Below are 22,409 nucleotides of genomic sequence, written 5' to 3'. Positions count from 1 at the left end.
TGAAGTTTCCGTCACACAGATGTTTGGGCAATGGAAATACACCTTGCGCGACCAACTTATGTTCGTCATGCTAAGGGTTAAACGTAGTAGTAAATCCTATTAGGGTATGGAATTAACCTTCCTAGGGCACAATGGGGTGATATAACACACACCTCAAAATTACACATCTCTGTCTTCTCTCTATGTGCCGCACCCCCTCTCTCTATGGCCTTAGTAAATTATTCCTACAACATTTACAACCAAAAACAAATTGTTCATACAATTATAATTCAAAAAAAAAAGGCTGGGAGAATGACTGCACAAGCTCAAATGGCTATGGAATCATATTGCCAGAAGCTAACAACCAATTGGCTAGGAGAATGACTGCACAAGCTCGGCCAATAGCTATGGAATCGTAGTGCCAGAAGCTAACAACCAATTGGATATGGCAATGAAGTACAAGCACACTAATTCCCTTTGGCGTGCCAGCTCCATCTTCACCTGCTGAAGTCTGGAATTAGTCTCGATTGACAGAGTGGAGTTGGATGAAAAAGAAGACCCAACTTCCCAAACTGGACCCATTTCAAGGTCGTGAACTTCCTTGCCTTTCCTTCGCCCAAACCCATCCATTAGCATATGGAGAAACACCTTTGGATCAGGACTCAGTTCCTCCATTAGGACTCCAAATCGAGCCGTGTTGGCCGACACTTGGAAGGTGACGAAGCCATAAAGTATAATGATGTGGAAAATGTGAATAAATTAAAACCTAAAAGCACTTAAAGATAAGAGTGCGCTGTGAGCGAGGATGAACCCATTTCACACTCGACGTCAGAGCATAAGTAAAGTACAGTAGTATGGGTAAGGATCATACCCTCGAAGGTAGCCACCTATACTGAGATTCGTCACGAATCCTCGTCGATACGAACTTTCAATAGCTAAAACCTGGAAGGGCACAAAAACAAGGGTGAGTGGGCCTGAAAAATAAAGTTTTTAAATAAAAACCTTTTGAAAACGTTATAATCCATCATTGTAAAACCTGTATAATTTCCTAAAAAATAATAATATTTACATATATAGAAATCATGCTCGAGAGTAGTGAAAACCAAGTATATGCCATGTCAAGTATCTCAACAATGAAATAAGTAAGCCAGGTGAAATAAATCAATGTAAAATGATATGTCAGCCAGAGTCACCTAACGTGACCTATACGGCTAAACCTATAGCTCATTAACCAATTCTTGCACACGAGTTGGAACCACCTAATGTGGTATGTACGACAGGATGAGTGTAAATAAATAGCTTAAGTGCTACGATCACGTGAAGTTTCAGAGTGAAAAGTATCAAGTAATCAAATTTTATTTATATTTATATTTTAATTTAATTTTTATTATTTTTTACTTACGTTGAATTAATATTTTTGTAATGGACTGAAAAAATTAGTGGCAAATAAAGGAAACCAGGAGAAGAAGTCGTACGATCATCACTTCGGTTCTTTACCGGGTCAAGGAACATGTGGGAGGTTGTGGAAAAGTTCCTGAAGGTGGTGGTTTGGGAGATGCACGCCAATTATGGCAATGAGATCGCAAATGGAATTTATGTAAATATTTATTCATATTTTTCAATTATAATATCATTACAATAATTATGGTTTAAATTATAATTGATAATCTAACTTTGTATCCCTTATTTTCTTATATATTATAGGCTTATGTAATTACCAATCCCCAATTATTATAATTTTTATAATTTTAAAAATGAATTTACGAAAATGCCCTTCGAGACAAAGTGTTGACTTTTGTTGACTGTCGTGTCACATCATGTAAGGTTCATTTTGTTGGCGTATCCTCGTAGTACTTGTCACTACGGACGTGTGGGTGCAAGCGGATTGTGATTTGGAGTTATTAACGTTTACAATTGGGGGCATTTTAGTATATTAATTGAGTTCAAGAAAACTCCAGATTTTTTTAAGAAAAATCTGGAAAGCCACATGTGTGGCCCAGATTAAAAGGAAGAAGTGTTGGGCGATAGAGATGAAATATAAATGAGAGAAAGGAGGGAGGAACCAGACTAATCAGAAAAGGAGAGGAAAGGGTGACCAATCAGAGAAGAGAGAAATGAGGGAAATGAGGGAAGGGAGAATGAGAGAACAGGCCAAACCCGATTTCTCTACCCTACTCGCCAACTTGACCTACTTATATCTCATTCGTACGAACTCTATTTTGGGTGATCTTGGTATCCATGGAAATCCCTTGACGATCCCTACATCTCTGTAGTGTTAGATTTCCAAATTTCTTACCCAAATTCACAAATCGAAGCCATAAACCCACGGAGGCATTCGACATTTTTAACCTTTTCCGGTGACTTCGGTGAGTTTCACATTCGATGATCACCACCAAAAGACTCCTCTCAACCCTAGGAGCAAGGCCTAAGCTTTGGTGGAGGCATCAGAGTTCGTTTTGGTGGCAAATCAACAACTACCCAATTTTAAGGGTTTCCGACGGGTTTTCATGAAATTGAGGCTTTTCCCGACCAAAGTGGCCTTAGTCACAGGTATAAAACTTGTTCTACTCGTTGAGATCTTCATTTCTATGAAATTTGAGAATTTTTAGAAATAGTTGATTTTTTCGGTGAGTCAGGGCGGCCAACCGCCACTTGCGGCGGTGCGTGGGCCAAGATGTCCCCTGAACTTCCTAGGCTAAATTTGAATACCATGATTCCCTTGGTGAAGTCCGATTGACGAATTTCCATCATTTGAACGTAGTTCCATTAAGGTCTGCTGCTTGATTATTAGAGCAATCGACGATTCGACCATTGGGTCGTCACCAAACTTTGATACGTTATACTACGTAATATTTGAGGATATTAGAAACTTACGAATCGGGAATCTGACATATGGATCTTCACGAATAGGATATGTAAGTTATATGTTCTATTGATAAGAATTCTAAGACATGATTTGATAATTGTTCTAGGCGCCAATCGTTCGTGACGCCTTGATATTTGTGCTAGGGAGTTGTAATGCGGACTCCAGGTGAGTGGGCTTTTGGTTTTCTAAATATACATATATATGTTTTCTATTTTTCCCAGAAATTTTTTTATGTGGATTTCCATTTTTAAATGCTATGTCATGCTTGCATTTCATTTTATTATATGCATTGGTATGTATATGCAAACTCTTGTATATGCTGCGGAGGCTAGGTAAGTTTCAGGTGAGTACTGTATGATGTTAGTGGTTGCATTGGTCATGGTTATACGTAGAGGCATGTAGTGCTCATTATCCTGCACCCCGGTGTTAGTGCTCTACCCGAGGCCAGGACTAGCCTTCATGTGATCGTTCACCTCCCGCACCACACACTCACCTTGGATCCAAGGCAAGTAACAGCCTATCGTACAGACCACATTAGGTGGTTCTGACTCGTAGGTGACTTACAATACTTCAAACAATGAGTGGAAAGCCACTCCCACTCGGCCACCCTCTTTATAAACTTCAGGGGTGGTTCTAGAAGTGCTGCCACAAGTCTCGACCAACTGTCACAGTACTTATGCAGCTCGTACTTTCACTCCTTAAGCCTGAGGCTCCACACTTGGCCGATGTAATTGGCATAACCTTTGTCCCGCTTGTTCCAGTTGAAGTTGGACTGCAATTTCCAAAAAATAAAAATAAAAAAAAATAAAATTGTTAGTTCATGTAGAATTTATACACCCAATTTAGGGTGTGTTATCGATGCGTGGTATTTGTTCGACATTAACATTTCCCTTTTCTCTCTTACCTGCTAGCCACTATATAATGAGGGCTTTGGGAAAGGAGAAAACACACTAACAAAAATAATTCTCTTAGCTCTAGAGAGGAGAGATAATGCTCTCCACTCTCAGTAATCTTTTTCTCTCTTAGTTTAGCCTCTAGGGTATCACCTTTGCCCTAGGATAAGGATGCTAAGAACTACGACAGTTTGATCCCTGTGCATTGGCATAAGGTATGTAGGCAATCCAATGGGGTTAGATGCAACTAAATCCTCCCTTTGATGATGCTCTCCTTCTTGGTTCGTGCAAGGGTACGTAGGAACTAGACGACGATCCAGAATTCGTTAATTCCGCAAGGTATGTCCTATATCGAATTCCTTATATTATTAGTACAAATTCCCAATAATGGTATCAGAGCCATAAGGCTCGTTCCTTGCCTTACAATTCGATGTAAATTGCGAAAACCACAATATCCACCATGGTTACATAAACCCAAAAAAATTACGTTTTCATTCATTGCATTTTTTGAGGATTTCTTTTGAGAAATATGTTATCCTATGTGTGAGAATCATTCCCTCAAAACTTCGTGCAAATATGTGCCACGGTTTGAGAGAAATCGCGAACCCTAGTTTTGTGATTTCTTGAAAATTTTAGTTTTTTCAGCCGTATTGCGGTCTGAATTTAGGGCACATGGAGCTGATTTTTCTGTAGGTTTTTGCTTGGGGTTTGTAGTTGGCCATATAAGATTTAAAACCATATAAAATATATGTCATTTGGACGAGTATTGAAGAAGATATTACTTCGCAAACATACCTTAGCGAATCTGTGAAATCTGGGATTTCTGCAGAAACATTGCAGAAAGAAAAAAAAAACGCGATTTTATGTTCAGATTTGGGAGCTCTTTTTCATGCTATTAGAGTCAAGTTTTGGAATTTGTTCTTGAAATAGAAGTAGTAGCTCGTAACCTGATCTTTCCAATGGTATAATATACGTATCAAGTGGATGTATATCGAGGGAGATACAGTCTTGGGATATTGGCCTTATGAAATTCTAAATCTGGGATTTCAGATTTCTAGGAGGAAGATAATCTCTAATATTTTGAGATATTGTGTCAGTTTAAATTACTCGTCTCGATTAAGTATTTTAAACGAGATATTATATCATTTAATTGCTCCTTTTGAGACTTGAGCATTTAAATGGAGAAAAATATTCTATTGTAGAATATTATTTTATGAGATTAATTCTAATTAGTTGATTTGATTTTCATATTATCCTGATTATCAAATTAGAATTAGAATTACGAAGAGATTATCTCCTATTATCTCTTTAATTAATGTGGATTGATTATTTAAGAGATTATCTCCGTATTAATTATTTTAAATTGATTATCAAAGTGATTATCTTCTAATTAATTTATATATGATTGTTTATTCTTTGTTATTTAATTATGAATGATTGAATATTGTTGTTGGGCTTATTATGAGCATTGCATTTAAGAAAATGCTCCACATTTGGGATGTTCATCAAACATGGATTGGGGTTCACTAATGATCACCTCTTACTTGATGTGGTGTTTAGGAAAAATCTTTAAGGAGACACTTTGGGTGTCAAAAGGGTCAGTTTTTTAAATCTTAGCGCTGTCACCCCACCCGGATTTGACCTGGCCACACTTACAAAGGCCCACTTGTCGAGCACATTGTCTAAAACTCAAATTTAATCCCAATGAAAGGCCTATTATATGCATGAGTACTATATGATTGTTTAAGCCTTTGCACATAATTATTATTTTTTTTCTTGCGTTTAATTGGATGTAGCATGAAAAACAAAATGGAAATGTGTTTGGAAAAAATGTCTGGACCAATTTTTTCAAAAATAAATATTTGTTTCCAAGATAATTAAAACTGTAAACTCAACCTATAATATTGGGTGGTAATTACAAGCGACTTAGTAGATTTTTCGATCTTAATTTATAGGATAGGTTCATATTTCTTAATTAAGACTTGTGAAACAAATAAGAAAAATGTGTAGTTAATATATATACATGTTTATATATTATTTTTGTGCATAATGATATGGCTTAAATTTTCAAGAGTTGCAAAATATATTTTTAATGCTTAAGTAGATAAGGATTTTGATGTGGCCTATATTTAACTGACTTGGAGAGGGGGCCGCCTACACAAAGAGAAATAGAGAGAGATGTGTTTGTAGGATTGTGTAGAGGATGTGTTATTTCCCCTACGCATTGCCTTTATTTATAGTAATAAGGGAGGGAATAATCCTTCTCCTCCAAGGAATACAAATCCTAATAAGGAAGAAAAATTAGAATCAAATCTAATCTAGGATTTACACAATCACACTTAAATAAGAAGTTTATAACACTCCCCCTTGAGTATGTAAATACTCAAGTCGATTCAACATCATGTAGGGTTGAGGAAGTCGATTCGTTGGCACTGATTTTGGCAACACACTATTCTCAAATATGGTAGGAACTTGCATATGGAACTAAGTCTTAGGAAATTGCATATGGAACTAAGTCTCACAAAAACCCTAAGGCTATGGTAAAACCCGAGTAGGGACAAAAACCCATAGGCTAAGGAAACATGTGTGAGAAATGCAAAGTCAAATGAAACGTCTATGCGAAATCATTAGTGATATGATCAACCTAAGGTGGGTGCCTCACCAAAATCTCGTTATGTAGCAAAATCCCAATGGGAAATATGCTCCTAATTGTAAGGAAAAATAGTACATTAAGATCAAGCAAGTATACTTCAAGATACTCCCCCTGGGTTTGACACAATTCCAAAGAGAACAAACAATGTTACACTAAAAAAGTTTACGCATACCAATTCCTTAAACAAGCTTCTTGAACTCACCTTCGGTAGTGATTTGGTGAAGAGGTCGCCTAAATTGTCTTGTGAATGGATTTGCGTGACTTCAATCTTCTTATGCTCTTGTTGTTGATGTGAGAAGAAGAACTTCGGCGCGATGTGTTTAATGTTGTCGTCTTTGATGTAACCATTCTTGAGCTATTCGATGCATGCTGCATTGTCTTTATAGATCTTTGTTGGGATGTCAACAACAAGGTAAAGATCGCAAGAGCTTCGAATATGGCCCACAATTGCTCACAACCAAAAGCATTCTTGAGTTACTTCGTGTAAGGCAAGAATTTCAGCATGGTTAGACGAAGTGGCAACTAAGGTCTGTTTAGTTGACCTCCAGGAGATTGTGGTGCCTTCAACGGTAAAGACATAAGCCGTTTGAGAACATGTCTTGTAGGGATTAGATAAGTATCAAGCGTTGGCATAACCAATAAGGCGAGAATCGACTCAAGATAAAGGGGTACGACATCACTCGAGGATTTGTAGGGATAGAACAAGTCTAGATCTGTGGTACCCTTAAGGTAGTGAAAAACGTCTTTAACACCAGTCCAGTGTCTGCATGTTGATGCATTACTATATCTTGCCAAAAGATTAACAGCGAAGGAGATGTCGAGTCTTGTGCATTGAGCTAAGTACAAAAAAGAACTTATCACACTTAGATAAGGAACTTCAGGCTCCAAAATCTATTGATCATCCTCCTTCGGACATAAGGGATCTCATTTTGAATCTAGCGATCGAACGACCATATAAGTGCTCGAAAGCTTTGCTTTATCCTCGTTAAAGTGGCACAACACCTTTTGGGTGTAGTTTGATTGATGTACTAAGATTATATCCAAACGGTGCTCTATCTTGAGACTGAGATAGTATAGAGTCTTTCCTAGATCTTTCATCTCAAATTTCGACTTCAGGTGTGCGACAGTTTTGTGGAGCTCTTCAGGAGTTCTGATGAGATTCATGTCATCGACATATACTACAACAATAGAAAAACTGGAATGTGACTTTTTAATTAATGCATAAGGGCATTGTTCGTTGTTCACATATCCCTGACTAGTCAAATGCTCACTCAAACGATTATACCACATTCTTCTGGATTGCTTCAAATCTTAAAGTGAACACCTCAACCGAATTGAGAGCGTGTTCCAGGGTTTGGAAATATTTGATCCTTCAAGAACTTTCATATAAATTTTTGTATTAAGATCCCCATAGAGATACGCAGTTACTACGTCCATCAGCTGCATACTTAGTTTTTTAGAAACTACCAACCTGATAAGGCAGCGAAAAGTAATCACATCCATAATGGTCGAATAAGTTTCGTCATAGTCAATCTCGGGGTGTTGTGGGAAGCCTTACGCAACAAGATGAGCTTTGTAATGCACAATTTCGTTTTTCTCATTACGCTTCAGAACGAAAAACCACTTGTAGCTAATGGGTTTCACATGTGGAGGAGTAGGAGCTACAAGTCCAAACACCTTACGTTTCGCAAGCGAATCGAGTTCGACTTGGATTGCTTGTTTCCATTTTGGCCAATCAATTCTACGTCGACATTCATCAACAAAATGAGGATCAATGTCATCGCTCAACATGATCTCAATAGCTATTGCATATGCTAATGCATCGTCGATGATCATCTTATTTCTACACCAAACATCATCCAAGCTAGCATAATGAACCGAGATCTCACAATTCTTGGGAGGTAGATTCATCTCTTCAAGGATGTTTTCGTAATCTAGAATTTCCTCATGAGTTGGATAGAGTGAGTAGGCGATAGTCGGATTCATGGTAGGCTTTTTATGGGCATGTGTCATGGGTTTCATTTTCTGCAGGTGTGAATTCTTTGAACTAAGTGGTCTGCCACGGTTGTGTGTAGGGGCAGATGATTGGCTAGCCGCTAATGTATATAGATCAACCAAAGTGGCATCTCGGGCTTCCAGGAGGGACGTTTGTTGTACATTTGGTACATCCATCTTTGTAGGCACATTCCCAACTAGAATATATGATCTTGTCATTCGTGCTAGATCGATGAAAGCATCTGGCATGCTCTGAGCTATGCTCTAGAGATCTAATATGCACTGCATTTTTAGTTTCAGACTGAGCGGTGCGGGGATCTAAATGAGACAAAGTGGGAGTCATCAAAGATAATTTGTGTTGTTCTTCAGGAACGTTGACATTCTTATCTCCCTTTAACGATGAGAAGATTGTCTCATGGAAGTGACAATTCACAAAATGAGTGGTAAACAGATCGCCTATCAAAGGTTCTAAGTAATGAATGATCAAAGGAAAATCATATCCGACATAGATTCCCATCCTTTGCTGAGGCCTCATTTTTGTACATAAGGTCGGTGAAATAAGCACATAGACCATACAACCAAAAATGCGCAGATGCGATATGTCAGGTTCATATCTAGTAACCAATTGAAGTGTGTTATATGGTTCGGTCACAATAGGCCTCAGGCGAACCAACATGGTTGTGTGCAATATTGCATGGCCCTAAGCAGCGATTGGAAGCTTGGTACATATGACCAACGATCGAGCAATCATTTGTAAATGCTTAATGAATGCCTCTGCCAGGCTGTTATGGGTGTGAACATGGGGTATTGGATGTTCAACTTCAAACTGACATGCGATAGTTATCAAAAGTTTTAAATGTGAATTCTCTAGCATTATTCAATCGAATAGATTTGATCGGATAATTAGGGTGGTGAACCTTGAGCTTGATAACCTGAGCCAACAGTTTGGAGAATGCAGCATTCATTATGGACAAAAAGCACACTTGTGACCAATGTGTGGTAACATCAACCAAAACCATAAAATTTCTAAATGGTTCGCAAGAAGGGTGAATCGGTCCACAAATATCCCCCTGAATCCTTTGTTGAAAAATATAAGGATTTGAGCAAATCTTGTCATAAGAAGCCTTAATAATAAACTTTCCCATTGAGCAGGTTCCATATGCGATTCCTTGAATCGAACCTAAATTTCGGGTTAGTAGATGCCCGTGTGATGATTTGAGGATACAGCATATCGCTGCTTGTCCAGGGTGTCCTAAACGATCATGCTAAAGTGTAATTTTGTGCACAGTCTCTAAGGTAGGGCCGGCCACATAGTGGCTCTCTATAAGGCGTATGGTTGTAGTATACAGACCACTTGGGATATGCTCCATCTTCTCTAAAATAAGCTTCTGGCCATATTCGTAGGAAGTGATGCACATAAATTCAACTCCATTTTCTACATAGGTTTTAGCATGGTACTTATTATCTCTAATGTCCTTGAAACTTAACAACATTTTTTTCCGGAACGTGGAGAATAGAGTGCCTCATCAATGGTCAAGATTGTACCATTGGACAACATTATACATGCCTTACTGTAGCCTTCGATCAAGTTGGATGGCCTTGAGAGGGTTGTCAAAGGTGCATTCTTAGGTATGAAGTTAGTGAAATAGATGTGTTCACGTAAAACGATGTGCATGGTTGCACTATCTACCAGACAACTAACATTCCCACTAGTCATACCTAAAAATAAAAATTAATTTGAATCGGTCACATGCATAAAAGTTCTAAGAAAAATCCTTTCAATATAATTTAGGTATTCGAGGATGGGAATTAATAAAAACTTAATATCCAAAAATTAAAAAAAAAAAACAAATCACCAACAAATAATCCAAACATAAAGGAAAATTGTGCAAAATTAAACCAAAAAACAAGGGGGGGTTCAGCCACTAGGTGGAGTTTGGCCCCCAGGGTTCTAGATTCAACTAAAAATAGTTCATGTCTAAGATTCTAATCTTCCATAGGGGTGGTATCCTCCTAAAAGTCAGAAACCTCTATCTTGGTACTCTCTGGTTCATCCACTTGCACGAAGTTTGATTCAAACATGGGACCAATGGTCCTTTGAACCACAGCGGTAGCACATGTTCACATCCATGGTTTCAGGTGCTTTACCTTTATTTTTGAAGTTTGAGGCTTTGTAAGCTAAGTTAGGGTACTTCTAGGCTCAATTTCCTCCTTTAGGTGGGCCTTGGCTCTGTTGACCATGACAGAGTGGCTTCTGACCGCCCCTACCATGCATATGTTGGCGTTTTGGGCGTTGGTTCATGCTATAGTGTGCTTCAGGCACAACAATCGCCCCAGTAGGTTGAGCTTAATGACTCTTCATCAACAAATGATTCTACTTTTCAGCGAGAAGTAAAATAGAGATCAAATAAAAAAACCTAGTGAACTTTTGAGCCCTATATTGTTGTTACAAGACAATATTGGTAGCAAAGAATGTCGAATAGGTCTTCTCCAGGAGATCCTTTTCAGTCAATAACTTCAAAATTATATTCTTTCACAGACTTAAAGTCTTGGCAGCGTAGATGTTGCTAGTCATGTCTTGCTTCAGGCAAGAAGATGTCCTTTCGGTGATCAAAACGATCAACCAAAGTGACCCAAAGTGCTCGTGGATCTTCCTTAGCAAGGTACTTAGTTTAATGTGTGTCATGAATACATCTTCGATGAAGATCATGGCAGTGGCTTTCTCAGCTTCACCAACCAAGTTGTCAATCTCATCTTCAATGGCGGTGAAGTCGAGTTGAGGTAGTTCCTTCCAGAGACCTGTAAAGCGGTGAAGTCGAGTTTGTTCAAATTCAACATGTTCCTCTCACAAAATAAATGGATAAGAATGTGGTTAGTGCAATGGAGAAAAATCAATCCATTCACATAGGAGTAGAACATTCATGTTCTAATAGATATGTATTGGTTTAAATTTACATGAAAAAACTTCAAGTTTTCATAGGTCATGTTTTTAAGGAAAACTTCAGGTTTTCAAGCAAGGCATGTTTCTAGAAACTTCAGGTTTTAAATAATTATGAACTTCAGGTTCATATGTTCCTGGAGACAAACACAAATATATACAAAAATATGCAACAAGAAAATATGCAAATAGAACTTCAGGTCTTAGAATTATAATAATTGAATTAATTATTTAGACTTTGGGCCAAAATTAAAGTGTGGGTGAAAAAGTATAAATCCCAAATTGTCTAAAAAAAATAAACAATTAATCTCGGGGCCTAAAAATATTGGCTAAAAGCCCACAGGTGGGCTGAGCAAATTAATACCGTGAGTTCCAAACCCAAATTTGGGCTGGAATGGGCTGATCAGGCCAAAATGCTTCAGGCCCAAGGTAGTAAACGAGCTACCAAGGAAATTCGGTCCCAAAATAGGCCCAGGCGAGGGTGCTGATCATGTGCGGTGGGGAGCACGGATGCACCAGCGAGACTGGGATTCGTTGTGTCACATCACAGAAAATTCACAACAACCGTGTGGGCTAGGTTCCACTACAGCAGGGACATGGGGACACCGAGGCCCAATTAGGCTGGTGTCATAAGTGGCTCGAGATGAGGGTTTGGGCTTACAGTAGTGAGCCTAAAAGAAAAAAGAAACCTATATTTTTTTCTTTCAGCCCGAGCGGCCAGGCCCAAAAATTGGTATCGGGCTTAGACCAAGAGGTCCTAGCAGAGCTCAGGGCTTTCGACCGGAGAAGATGACTGGCATCGCCACTACAGGTGGCCAAATCTTGGACAGGAAGACTTGAGGTACCCTTATTGGGTGTTTTCGACCATGATTACGAACAGAGATTTTGAAATCTCAACATTTCAACCAAAAAACCCTAGAAATTCAAATTGAAATTTCAAAAAAGTCGACAAGATTCGAAGGAATTTTGGTGAATCTTTGTCGGTGGACAAGCTTCAAGCCGTCGTGACGGTGACCCAAGGTTGAGGTTGGGCTGCAGGCCCACCTGTGATGGTGGAAATGTCATTGAGGCGTTGAGTTTTTCTGGGTTTCAAAACCAGGAGCCCTCGGCTTCAGTTCTATGGTTTTTTGGCTTGGCTCAGCTACTCAGGCTGTAGGCCTAGGGCTGATGGTTCAATAACTTGGTGGCTCGCCAGCCGCGACTCACACGGTGGAGTTAGAACAAAACCCTAATCCATATTTTAATAATTTTTTCAATTTCCAGATTAATTCAATGCGTATTCATATAAATAGTTTAATGCATGGATATATATTTGATACAATTCATGGTAATATCAAATTCACATAATTCAATAATTATGAATATAAGGCATACATTATGTAGAATCTAAAATTTAAAAAAAAACGTAAAGTTGGGTCATGCATTATGGTGAATGTTCATGCTATTAGAGCAGCAAAAATATCGAGATAAAAACCGTTGTTTTGAAAGAACCTGATTGCGTGATGATATTAATGAACTGGTTTGATGTAGAAAACTTCCATGTCAGATTCCTAAGTGCAACGGTAGGAGCGTGCTGATAATGTGTTGTGGCCTATATTTAACTGACAGTGAGATGTGGCCAACGGCACAGAGAGAGAATAGAGAGAGATGTGTTTGTAGGGTTGTGAAGATATTGTGTTATTCCCCCTACACAGTGCCTTTATTTATAGTAATAAAGGAGGGAAGAATCCTTCTCCTCCAAGGAATACAAGTCCTAATAAGGAAAAATAACTAGAATTAAATCTAATCTAGGATTTACACAATCACACTTAAATAAGAAGTTTATAACAATTTTTAGTTTTTTTTTCCTCAAATTTGAATGGTGTGAAATCTAATTAGATCTTTTATTTATTTTTAAATAAAATATTTATTTTTACTTTTAAATATGGATATCTTTTAAATTTTGAAAGAGTATATTTTATTACAAAATATGGGTACATTATAATAAAAAAGAGGACTAATTTTAGAGAGCGCTATAGAGACAAAAACACAAAATACAATTCACTCCACTAACTTTGAATCATTTGAAGGAGAGACAAAAGCCCAAATTACAACAAACCTAGCCCAAAAACAATCAACCAAAATTTTAAAATTTCAGCCATGCCCCCTTCCCAAATAGACCTGTCCAAAACTACATATCTAAAAAAACTACAAACTAGTTTATATTCGTAAATACTAATTTTTGCAAGATCAGTTTCAAAATTTTCTGTACTTCTGCAAGATCAATTTCACAATTCATGCACTTTTGCAAGATTAGTAGTGTAAAAATTAGAAATCCATAATTAATCTCATTAAGTCTCGAATTTTAGTGCTCACAAATATACAAATTAGGTGATAGTATAACATATAAGCACGGATATCGTCCTACATTGATTAAATTGATTCTAAAAGTCTTACTAGCTAAACTGAGAAAAATTATAATTGAAAAGTTTTAATGGAAAAGATATGAGATCTTGAATTAAACTAAAAATTAAATAAAGCATGCGATTAAATGCATGGAAATAAGACATTGAAAACATAAGAAAACAAGACTAAGCTCATTTGAGTTTACCGCAACCAATTATACTTAATCTCGTTTATATGTTATGAACAAGTAATTCCCCAGTATTCATGATCGAGTTTTCTTAAATTCTTCAATGGTCATGGTATTTGGTTGCATCAAAAGTATCCTTGATATGAACCCTCTATAACATCTAGACAAATTTAAATAAGTAAGAATACATTAAGCTCTATGGAAATCCTTTGCCACACAAAACCTAATTTCATGACATCTATAAATAGGAATTCATAGTATTGTTTCCAAGAAGCTAAAACCCAAGTTAAGCATGACATCTACTCTAACTTGCATCAAATGAATTTAATAAGACCTATATAGTGATCAATCTTCTAAATAAAAATAAACGTATTATGAATAGTAAAAGATACTCAATACGAATAAAAAACTTGATAATGATAATACCAAAAGAAAATTAATATTCATGATCAACCTACATCCTTACGGATAAGAACTTGATAATAACAATGCCCAAAAAAAATTAAATGTAAATGATCAGGCTACATTGTAGCCCTAGCAAAGAAAAACCTAGAAAATCCTTGTTATGCCGCAATCCTTGTAAAAGACTAGTGTCTATTTGGTGGCTGACTAATCTCACAAGGAGAATGAATCTTCGTAAGAGCCTTCGAAAGCCTAACCAAGTATAGGGTTGGGATTGCTTAAATTTTTTAAAAAGCAGTTACAAAACAAAAATTTGGGGTCTAAAATGTGTTTGATAAGTGTAAAAAATTAGTGGTTTTTTTTTTTTTTTTTTTTTTTTGCAAAATTTTGGTCAAAATAATCAGAAAAGTAGACGTGGTAAAACTTTGCTTCTCAGAGCAAGTCCACCGTTGGACCTTGCTCGGTGGACAGGCGAGAGGAAAGGGCTCGAGGGCTGGTGGGTTTGGCTCTAGCATTGGGCAGCCTGAGGGCTAGGCCCGTGAGGGATTGCCAGGCCTTCAGCCCGAGGGCTGTGACGTCAGGCTGATGCCATGCCTAGCATCGGTCCTTTTTTTTTTTTTTTTTTTTGTGTCAGGCACGTGCCCCTCACGCGCGCGTGGGGGCGCATCAGCCGACACGTTTTTAGAGTGAATGACCCGCACACAGTGATCGTTGGGAAGCCACGTGGCTTTCCACGGTCCATTCGATCCCAACGGCTCTTTAATGCAAGCCGTCCGATTTCCAACGGTAATAAAAAAAGCTGATTTAATATCAACTGTTCGATCTGAGATCAACGGTTGATGTTAATCTGCTTTATAAATTAAAAACAATAGTTTTAAAATTAAGAAAAATTACCGTTGTGACACATGGCACAATCTGGAGTGTTGGAATTCAATTTTTTAAATCCAATGGCAGATATTAATTATTTGAATAAAAAAATTTTAAAAATTGTAAAAAATCTGAAAAAAAATATCTGAAAATTAAAAAAAAAAATGTTTCTACTTTTCTATAAATACCTTCTCACTATCATCTACTTTACACCACAATCTCATATGTTCTCAACTACTTTCAATCACATTCCTATCTTTCTCTCAAAGTTTCAATCCAATTTTTTTCAACATAATGACTACTGATACAAGTACGAATTGGACATCTCTTGAAGATGTTGCATTGTGTACTAGCTGGGTTGAAGTTACTCATAGTTTGCATACGGGTAATGAGATGCAGTTGTGAGAAATGTGGAGTCTTATTCATACCAATTATCTTGAGAAAATGGGTGGGAGTAGAACCAAAGAATCGATGTCTAGTCGTTGGAAATTACTTAGCCAATCATTTACTATTTGGAGAGACGCCTTGGCACAAGCTAGTAGTAATCTTCGAAGTGGGGAAAATTATATGGATCAGGTAACAATATATTATTTATTTGTTTGTACTATACCCAAATTTACATTGTAATTATTTGTTTGTATTATTTATTTGTTACCTACTTTAATTGTAATTATTTGTTTGTATTATTTATTTGTTACCTACTTTAATTGTAATTATTTGTTTGTATTATTTATTTGTTACCTACTTTAATTATAATTATTTGTTTGTATTATTTATTTGTTACCTACTTTGATTATAATTATTTCTTCTCCCCCATTGTGTAGCTAATTCAAGCACAAGCTTGGTATGGTGCCAAAACCAAAACCAAAAAAAATCATTCAACCGGTGGGAATGTTGGAATATTGTCAAAGATTGTCCTAAATTCAGAGTTGTGCTTGTCGGTCCATAAGTTGTCATGAATAGCACCCCGCTATACTCTACACCTGATAATGGCTCGCATGAAGATGATGCAGAAGAAGTGCCCGAAATGCCTATCCCTGAACAAGCGTCGGGTTCGACCCGTTATCCAATTAGGCCTCAAGGTAAGAAGTCTTCAAAGAGAAAAGGAAGTGCTTCCAAGCATGATTATGCAAAGTACATGGAAGAACTTACTCGCCATAGTGAATTGACTTTGGCGCGGTAAATGGCGAAATTTGAGGCTAATAAGGCTAGAGAGGAGGAAAAAGTTGCAGCTGTTGAGAGAGAATTTCAAGCTAATCAGAGAGAAAGAGAGCTACTTAGGCAAGAAAGGGAACTAGTTAGAGAAGAAAGAATGGCTCAACGAGATCGTGAGATTATGAACACGCCTTTAGAAGGAAAGTCTCCAAATTCTAAATATTTTTGGAAGTCGGAGAAAGAGGATGTGGTGCGTAGGAGGCGTGCAAGAGAAGTGAGAGCAAGAGGAGATAGTCCTAGCACCACAAATTGGTTAAGTGATGATGAATAGAGTACTTTTTGTAATCGGAGCCCATAGTTTTCCAATCACCTTGGGTTGTAATTTATTATTTATTGAATTGAGTATTTTATGTTTTTTCCAATTCATTGAATTTAGTACTTTATTTAAAGTGAGAGTAAATTTATTTAATATGGTAATATATTTATACTATAAGAGAGTCTTTATTCAAATGGCATAAACACACCAAATAAAAAACTCACGAAATGAACTAAAATAAAACGCACCAAATAATAAAAAAACTCACTAAAATAAAACACACCAAATAAAATTACATAAACACACCAAATAATAAAAACCTCACTAAATGAACTAAAATAAAACACACCAAATAAAATAACATAAACATACCAAATAATAAAAAACACACTAAATGAACTTAATTATCTTCAGCTTGTTTCAATGCCTACTGGTGCTCTATCAAGTCATTTTGCCGGGCATTGTGCATGTCTGGCCTTTGAAATGCAGTATATCGTTGAATGACCCTTTCATTGTAACATTCATCCCTTTCTAATGGCTCATGTTGCACGGGCTCATCGGTGGCGTCATGAGCACAATATATACGTGTTCTTGAATTGTTCATCGTGTCTGGCTCATATTCATCAACGGCTTCATAATCGTACTCATCTTCCACAATCATGTTGTGAAGAATGATGCATGTCATCATGATGGATCGAAGCGACTCTACATCATACAATCTGGCAGCACCCCAGATGATTGCCCAGCGAGCTTGGAGGATACCAAAACAACGCTCCACATCCTTCCTGCACCCCTCTTGACACCTTGCAAAGTATTTTTCCTTTGCACTTCACGGACATGGCACTATTTTGACAAATGTTGACCACCTTGGGTAAATGTCGTCAGCTAGGTAGTATGGCCCGTCGTACATACGTCCGTTGACCTCATACGTGACTTTTGGTGCCTTTCCTTGCAGGACATCGTTGAACACTGTGTATTGGGCAAGGACGTTGAGGTCATTTTGAGCTCCCGGAACCCTGATAAAGGCGTGCCAAATCCATGTATCAAAAGATGCCACTGCCCCGAAAATGATACTTTTTGCTGCTTTTCTGTCTCCATAAGCGCCTTGCCATGCACTTGGACAGTTTTTCCACGTCGAATGCATACAATCAATGCTCCCAATCATTCCTGGAAAACCTCGAATCTCAGCCTTCTTCAGAAGCCTTTCCAAGTCCATGTGAGTAGGTTTCCGGAGGTACTATGCGGTGTAGATAGGTTCGATTGCTCCACAAAACCTCATCAGGTACTCAAGAATGGTTGATTTCCCCATCCTCGCTACATCCACTTGGTATACAGATGCTCCATACGCAAGCATCCGCAGCGCAGTAGTAATTTTTTGCTCGGGAAGGAGACCCATAGCACCACAAGCATCCTTCTTTTGCACAAAGTAAGAATTTGCAAACAGCAATCATGATTTTGTTGAACAAATGTTGTTCCATTCTAAAACGACGTTTGAAGTACGTATCAGGAAATACACTATTATGGACAACATAATCGTCCAACAGCTCCACACCTCATTGTTGCCTGCTTCTATCAAGGTTTCCGGAACGGGTGGGCTTGCATATCTGAGCCACAGCTTGGATGACTCAACGGGAATGTGAGTCTCTGGCCATATTTGCTTCGTCATCTCTCTTTCTCCGCTCCTCATCCTCTTCCTTCTCATTTTGGGCTATATAGAGATTGAACATTCCTTCAGGTTGGTTAAACAATTCTTCCTCTTCTTGATCGATTTCCCACATCATGCTTGAAGAAGAAGACATTGTAAGTAGAAACTATGAATAATGATACAGATTTTGATTTGGTGAAGAAGGAAGCAGAAACTATGAATAATGATCGAGATATTGAGAAAATTAGTGTGAGATTTAAAAGGATGGATGATGGATTATATGGAGGATTCTGAAATGATTAAGTTGTAGATAGTGCCACATGGCATGCCGTCATTCGTTAAAAATCTGATCGAAATCTATCTTAAAAGATTCTGAAAAGATAACGACACGTGGCACGACGGCATTGGATAAAAATCTTATCGAAATCCATCACCAATAATTATCTTTTCGGATAATGACATGTGGCGCAACAAGAACGATTTAAAACCTGATTGAAATCTATCCTTAAAGATTCTGAAAAGATAACGACACGTGGCACGATGACATTGGATAAAAATCTTATCGAAATCCATCACCAATAATTATCTTTTCGGATAATGACATGTGGCGCAACGAGAACGATTTAAAACCTGATTGAAATCTATCCTTAAAGATTCTGAAAAGATAACGACACGTGGCACAATGACATTGGATAAAAATCTTATCGAAATCTATGACCAATAATAGTCGTTTTGGGTAAATGACAAGTGGCGCAACGAGAACGATTTAAAATATCTTATCCGAAATTACAAATAAATTTATTTAGTATTATTTTGTAAAAAAAAAATTAATAACATTTTATTGCCTATTGCCAGGGCTATTCAAGAGCAACGGTGGAGATGCAAAAGGCAATTACTGTTCATTAAGGCAGTTACTGTTCACAGGTTGAATTGAATAGGGGATTGCTTGGGGGGAGGGCTCCAAGGGTGGAGTTGCTCTCAATACCTGTTTTTTTCAAAAGAGGTGGAGTGAACAGTGGAGTTTAATAATGACAACCTTTTCTCTTCTCCCTTCTCTGTTTCTCCTTCTCACTGCTATTTCCCTTCATCGCATCAAGACCTGAACCTAAAGACTATCAGAGACCTTCTCGTCCTTCAAATCGACGGTTGGGAGGTTCAGATTTCGGAACTAGGACTTCGACGACGACCTTTCAAATTGAAGGATGGTGTCAGCGAGGTTTGTGTTTCGGAGATAAGATCTCGTCGAGGCTGCCATCAATAGGTATGTCTTGAAGCTAACGAGATTCAGGAGTTGTAGGTTTGCTAAGAATCTATTGTAATTGCTGAGAGATAGGGAGAGTCTGTGGTGGTTGGCCTTGATGGTTAAGGAAATGCTAAGAGGGCTCTCTTAAGACTAATTATATCTTGTGTGACTACTTTTTTTTAACAAACCAACAACACTTTTCTAGTCATGTCCTTTATGGACAATATACACATTCACCACACTTCTACATAAAAGTTGATCAATCACTTTGACACTCCTTTGTAACTCACAACAGTTTTACAAAACAAATTTACCAAATACAAATTTGCTCTATTGCACAGCTGATTATCCTTATAGCACAACAAAAGCTTTCTTTAAAGCACATAAATACCAAAGCTTAGAATCCCTAACCTAAATGACTTAGGTCTTCTTAAAAACAAAAAGAAACGTAAAATAATAACATACTTGTAATTAGATCTCCCCTAGAATAACTTGGACAGCTTTCCCATTCTATCAAATTCTCTATTATCGATCCTCTCCATTCGCATTGCTTCAACACATCTTCAATATTTTGCCATGTTGTTTGGACTCGGATCGTCAAATCCTTTTGCACGTAGAAATTACTCTAGGCACCGCAAAATCTCGTTTTTTCTTCTTTTATGTGTAATTTCGATATTGGATGCCTAGAAATTAAAACAATGAAATTTAGTGCATTTAACTCATTCGTAACTCCAAAATTGATGTCAGTTTCAAATTTTTCTGTACTTTGCAAGATCAGTTTCAATATTTCTGCACTTCTACAAAATCAATTTTAAAATTCTAGCAATTCTGTAAGATTAGTTTCAAACTTTCTTCACTTCTACAAGAACAGTTTCAAAATTCCAGCATTTATGCAAGATTAGTTGTAAAATTTAGCATTCTACAAGATTAGTTTCAAAATTCATGCCCTTCTGCAAGATCAATTTCCAAATTTCAACATTTCTGCAAAATCAGTTTCAAAATCAACAAAACCTCAAAATCAAATAATTTCAAAAAATATTATGATCAAAAACCAAAAATAAAATCCCAATGGCTCTCATAAAAAAAAACTCATAAATTTAGAGAACAATACGAATAAGAAAAGGACGAAAGAGAAATATGAAGAGAAGTAGGAGAGAGAGATGGACGATGAAGAAGGAGGAAAGAAAAAAGAGAAAGAGAAGGGGAAAAGGAGATAGAAACTGTGGTAGACAATTTTCCCCGTCTTCAGTCTTGACAAGTTTTCTATATATAGAAAAGCTTACCAATATTTGGTAGAGATTGTGGTATTTATAAGAGGATGTGGCCAACCTAGGAGTTAGGGTTTTTCCCTACACATGGTGACATCCTATTGGTCAAGATGTGTCATCTGTTGGATGAATGAGGTAAGAATATTCCCAAGATATTAATTAGGAGATAATATCTTGGGATAATGGTGGAAGTATCCCTAACTAGTTGAAATAGGGATTACTTACTTGATAGAGATGATCTTCAGTTGGGAATGTATTAAAAATATGATTAATTGTAAATCCTACATTTAATACTTTTGACTTTTCCTTGCCACAAGTTGGGGAGCTTTGAGCAGTTGCAATCCGTTGCTTGAACTTTTAGGGACGCTAAACTGCGCATGAGGACGCTTAAGAACCCTACCCATTTAATGAGGGCAATCTTGTCTTTCTTGAGTAAAAGTCCATGTGTTGCCCTGTAGATTTTTGGGATTATTATTGGCTCCACAAAAACCTATCTTCAAACATAGAGGGGTTAAAATTGTAAATGTCAATACAATCAAATACTTTCAAAAAATACTAAAATAAAAAACTAAAAAACTAAAATCCCAATGGTGCTTAGAAAAGAAAAAACTCATAAATGTAGGGAACAATATGAAAAAGAAAGGAGGAAAGAGATAAGTATGAATAAGAAATAGAAGAGAAGGACAAAGATGGAAGAGGAGAGAGAGAAAGAGAGAGAGTGTCACGGGTAGAATGACAAGGAGGAGATAGAGGAGCCCAAAGAAGAAATAGGAGGAGAAATAAAGAAACAATACAAATAAGGAGATAGATACCTATATTTCAATTACAGAGGAGAAAAATTGTAAATGCAAAAGCAATTAAAAAAACAACCATGACATTATCTGCCACATAGGTATGTTTTGTTCTTCTATTAAATAAATAAAAAACTTTTTCTCTCCCCAAAATATAGTCGTAATTTGACTTTATGTGTAATTTCTCCTAGCTTGTTCATTAAAAAATAGGTACATTTTACATAAAAAAAAAAAGTTAGTACATTTTACATATAACAAATTGGTACATTTTGATGAAAAATGGGTACATATAGATATATGAATGGTACATTATAAATAAATTATGGGTATTAATAAAAGATTAAAAAAAAATTATGGGTACAAAAAAAGTTTAAAAATATGGGCAAGAAACTAAATATATGGGTACAGATTAAAACTAAAAGAAAATTAGTACAGAGTAAAAAAATGGTTGCAAATTAAAAATAGATATAATATAAAATTGAGCGATAAATATAAATATACCAAATGTAACGTTTTTATCACTAAATGTATATATTGAAATGGTTAAATAATTTTTAATTATAAGATTTAAATATGCTTCCATGCATATACTTTATTATTGAAATAATGATGTGGATAAAAATCAAAGTACCTTGATAAAAATTGAAAAAGAATAAGGTTTCAATCAATGAAATAGAAAAATGAGGTATGAGAACCTACGTTGAGGGATCCCTGGGATGCTTTGTAGGGTCCACTCCACACCATATTTTAACAATCCAATTATCCATCTTTTAAGTCTTCATTTAATGATCGATTATGTCCATTTTCTTCAATACGATTGGATATC

At 36.8% G+C, this 22,409-nt stretch overlaps 1 protein-coding gene and 1 long non-coding RNA gene across 2 annotated transcripts; one reads left to right on the top strand and one right to left on the bottom strand.

Moving 5' to 3' along the window:
• Window positions 1-3,808: 3,808 nt before the first annotated feature.
• Window positions 3,809-16,735, top strand: LOC139197256 (uncharacterized). The gene is made up of 2 exons (XR_011582494.1): window positions 3,809-4,077; window positions 15,990-16,735. It is a non-coding gene; the product is annotated as an uncharacterized lncRNA (long non-coding RNA).
• A 730-nt stretch (window positions 16,736-17,465) lies between these two features.
• Window positions 17,466-17,852, bottom strand: LOC139196763 (uncharacterized). The gene has a single exon (XM_070823104.1). The coding sequence runs from the start codon at window positions 17,850-17,852 to the stop codon at window positions 17,466-17,468; it is 387 nt and encodes a 128-aa protein (XP_070679205.1).
• Between the last annotated feature and the right edge of the window lie 4,557 nt (window positions 17,853-22,409).

This window comes from Malus domestica, chromosome 06 (assembly GCF_042453785.1).
Source record: "Malus domestica chromosome 06, GDT2T_hap1".
In the NCBI taxonomy this organism is placed as follows: Eukaryota; Viridiplantae; Streptophyta; class Magnoliopsida; order Rosales; family Rosaceae; genus Malus; species Malus domestica.
This window is presented reverse-complemented; position numbering and strand designations above follow the sequence as displayed.